Source organism: Varanus komodoensis, unplaced genomic scaffold (genome assembly GCF_004798865.1).
Source record: "Varanus komodoensis strain SLA01 unplaced genomic scaffold, ASM479886v1 scaffold1, whole genome shotgun sequence".
In the NCBI taxonomy this organism is placed as follows: Eukaryota; Metazoa; Chordata; class Lepidosauria; order Squamata; family Varanidae; genus Varanus; species Varanus komodoensis.
The window spans coordinates 71212220-71215828 of NW_025335268.1; the positions used below are offsets into that span (position 1 = coordinate 71212220).

General features: G+C 51.4%; 1 protein-coding gene across 1 annotated transcript; it reads right to left on the reverse strand.

Annotated features, from left to right (window-relative positions):
* Positions 1-6: 6 nt before the first annotated feature.
* LOC123023599 (endonuclease domain-containing 1 protein-like) lies at positions 7-3335 on the reverse strand. Its single transcript, XM_044430457.1, has 3 exons — positions 3305-3335; positions 1478-1791; positions 7-599 (listed from the first exon to the last, which is right to left on the reverse strand). The coding sequence occupies exons 1-3, from the start codon at positions 3333-3335 to the stop codon at positions 60-62; spliced, it is 885 nt and encodes a 294-aa protein (XP_044286392.1). The 3' UTR covers positions 7-59.
* Between the last annotated feature and the right edge of the window lie 274 nt (positions 3336-3609).

Below are 3609 nucleotides of genomic sequence, written 5' to 3' on the forward strand. Positions count from 1 at the left end.
AGAACCACGACAGCCCCCCTGCCTCCTGCCCTCTTGAGACTACGGCCGCCTGCAGCCTCCTAATCGGGGTAACAGGAACTGTGGAAAAGATCCACCTCCGTATTGTAGAGGTGCCTAAGCTTGTCCTGCAGTCTCCTCAGGGTCATCTGGGTTATTTTATTCTCGTCATTCTGCGCAATGACAGCCCAGGACCTCTTGTGGTTGTTGTCTATCACACAGCAGCCTGCGGACCAGATGTGGCTGGGCTTGTTGATGCGGCAGGCGGAGATGTAATTATTCCCAGGCACCGCTCCCGTCACGATGTAGGTCTCACGGCATCCTTGGGCTCTTTGTGCCACGGAAGCCTTGTAATCCGCCCACGTTCCTCCGTTGAGTACATTGTACTGGGGAACAGCGTCGGTCATCGTGAAGGTGGCGGTCCTGCTGTCTGCATCCGGCTGGTGACTGTTGGGGTTCAACTGTCCCCTGTTAATCTCAAAAACACCCCGGTAATCAGCAGAAACAGCCTGGCTTGCATTGATCTTCACAAATATCTCAAAAATGCCTTGGGAACGCTCATCCTCCATTTCCCTTCGGTTGCTTCCAATATTCTTTACCAGCTGCAAGCAGAAAGGAAATGTGCTTGTTATTCGCCTCTCGGACACCAGAGAACCTGAAGCGGCTCTTGGTGTCCAGCGGGAAATGCTGGGGTTGCTCAGCCGTGCGGGCGCAGAAGCCACAAGCCTCCGCCTGGAATGGGCACGGAGTGAGGGTCACCGCTGCACTCCTCCCACCCTGCAAGATGCTCACTGCGGATTGTGGCCCTCAGAGTATTGCACCTCAGAGGCAGGGGAAAGCCTGAAGGGCCACCAGGTTGCTTCCTGTTTGGGAGCTCCTTGCTCCTGGCCAGCCCCCTCCCGGTCCCTGAGCTCCTGCTTGTGATGGCGTGGCTCTTTCCGTGCTTCCCACAGAGAAAGCAGGACCTTTCTATGCTCAGCGGGCCAGTGACGGGGTTGGAGAGGTTTCCCAGTCTTGTAGCCGGGTCACCTGAAATCCCTCAGCTGTCCAGACTGTTACATAAAATTGTTCTCTACTGGACAACGCTGAGTAGTTTTTTTTAACCACGGGTCAAATTCCGTCTTTCCCTTAAAATAGCTTGAAGATACTAACCGGAGTTTTAGAAAAATACACCAAAAGCAGCAGCAGAAAGAACGCAAAGCAGGTATGGAAAGCGTGAGCGATTGTTCAGCAGTAAGAACGATTGGTAAGGACAGTTCCAAACAGAGGAATACCAGAGACTGTTTCCTTTCATTTTCGTGACCAGCGCAGCACTTGGGTGGTGTTAGTGCCCCGTTGCCCCAGCAGGAGGTGCTGAGCACCCGATCCTGGGAGGCTTCCTGGCCAGCACCAGTTCAGGATTCAGGCTTTAATTCGTTACAGTTCCTGGATGTGAACCAGCCTGGAGCTCCTAGGCTGCCCAGGTGGAGAGGCAGCTTACCTGAGGCTCTACAAACCAGTCTTCATTTCTCTCATCTACACCAGGACTGTATATATAGGCAGAATATACCGGGATGCGGTTCTGTCTGTCGTACAGGGTGGCAAAGCGATAGGCGTTGTTGTACCTCTGGCAGATCCTGGCATAGTTATGCCCAAGATGGACCACTTGAGGTGGCTCCCTGTCCAGGAAGAACTGGAGGCAATTAGCAAAGGTGTCGTGCACCTCTGCAGGTGCCGGGATGAGGAAACAGGCCGAGAGCGAGAGCAGGACAGGCAGCAGCCCCGCGAAGCTGCTCCTGAAGGGCGTCTCTGCACCTGGAAGAGACGAGAGTGGCGGATGCTGGCATCATTCGGCCAGGAAGCTGATGTTGTCTGAGAAGGTTCCATCGACCCATGGGCTGGCAAGGTCATCCTGTGGCAATGTTGCGGTTGATGGGAGCACAAGTAGCCTGGGCCCCGATCCAGGAATCTTGGGCTATGTTGGGGCATGGATGCCCAGTGGCTCTTGGCAGGCATTCCTGGCGCATGTTGATCTGGGCTTGGGGGTTGGGGGGAGGTCTGGGTCAGAGGGCCAGTTCCAGATGTTGAGATGAGAGAAGCGAAGGCGCTTTTCTCGAGGCCGCACTTCCCTGGTTGGCAAGCATCGTGGAAACGGAAGTTAAAAAGACCGGGGCCGAGAGAGCAGGAAGAGGCTTTTGGTGCCGAGGAGGAAACGTTTGGGCTGCTGTGGAAGAAAATGCAGCTGTGGAACCTGCAGGAAAATGCAGGTGTGGAGCCTGCTTACGGTGCCCTCGAAATACAAGGAAACAAGCACTTGGAATCGCCCCCTTCTCAAAACTGCGAGCCTAAAACTTCTGCAGGGCCACAGGCTGGCTACCATTGTGCTAGAGATTTAAAGTGAAGTTGAGAAAAGTGTTGAACTTTGATCTCGGTGAGGTTGCTTCTTTTGTAATGTTGCCAAGTGTGAGCAAAATGATTAATGCTCTTCTCAGATTAAAACCCCGTAATAAGAGCATCTTTGTCTGCAAAGGTGTTTGAGGCGACTCACCTGTGAAGTGCCTTCTCAGCTCACCTGTCTTCGGAAGTGTGTCTTGCAGAGCAGTGCTGGTGTCTTAGTGTATCTCTCTGTGAACGGCTTCTAGGCGAGAAGAGTAGCGTTCTTTATATATCCTGAGCTAAGGCTCTCCTGGCACCGTTTCATGAGGGACACAATTCCACAGAATCCATTCAAAATGCTGATGTGACTGTTTTGGAACCTGAAACCCACATCCAGGTTTTGAGCACAGTTTCATAATTCTGTGCTTTAAGTTGCTTCTTCAGATATTGAGGTACTGTACAATCCTATTGGAGAGGAGATGGTTTTCCAAACTTAGGAAACCTGGCACTGATGTGGCTTTTTTCACAAAATCTTACACCATCATCTGGCAGCAGGTACACACCTGGGACTGGGTGGGAGAGGCTTTGACACACTTTGGAGCAGGTTTAAGGGGCGGCTGTTTGAATCCATAAATGGCCTACCTTTTCCGTGGAGCAAACCATTCTCGATTGACTCTGATGGCTGGTTTTCGACTCTGGACAATGCAATGAGAAAGTTACAGCTCTGGTTATGTGTGTGAGCCTGATAATGATGACTCTCCAGCCATGTCTCACGACTATTTTAGCAAATGGTTTGATAAGGCATAAGATGGCATGATTGTGGGAGGGGATTTGAATGAGCTCTTAGATCCCTCTCTGGATAGGAAGACACCTGAAGGGCAAGCAATTCTATTTTGCTTTCCACATATATATTTTCCTGGTGCCAAAATGTTGAATATCTCTGTTGACTTACTTGCGAGGTCAGCTACATGGGTGCGGGGCATGTGGGGGACGTTTCCACAGCTTGGGCACGTTGACCATGCGAGTGACTCTTTTTGAAGAGCTGGACAATTTCACAGAGCGGTTTTGAAATATTAGTGGTGGTTCAGGAAGCAAAAAATCACATTCAGATTTCTCAGGAGCCTGCTGAGTTTGAAACCCACCTCCTCTGATCACTGCAGGGTCAGTCTAAGGGGAGATGAACATATTGCCATAAATCATGTGATGCTTTGTCCTTCTCCTCTTGCAGAAGTGGTAATGCAGCTGCCCCTCCGGCTG

Bases quoted from the DNA above. Each gene is read 5' to 3' on its own strand.
- LOC123023599 (XM_044430457.1), bottom strand. From the start codon at position 3,335: ATGCCCCGCACCCATGTAGCTGACCTCGCAA. The intron at 1,792-3,304 runs GTAAGTCAACAG...CGTCTCTTCCAG, and splicing joins CCATGTAGCTGACCTCGCAA to GTGCAGAGACGCCCTTCAGG. The intron at 600-1,477 runs GTAAGCTGCCTC...TTCTGCTTGCAG, and splicing joins ACTGGTTTGTAGAGCCTCAG to CTGGTAAAGAATATTGGAAG.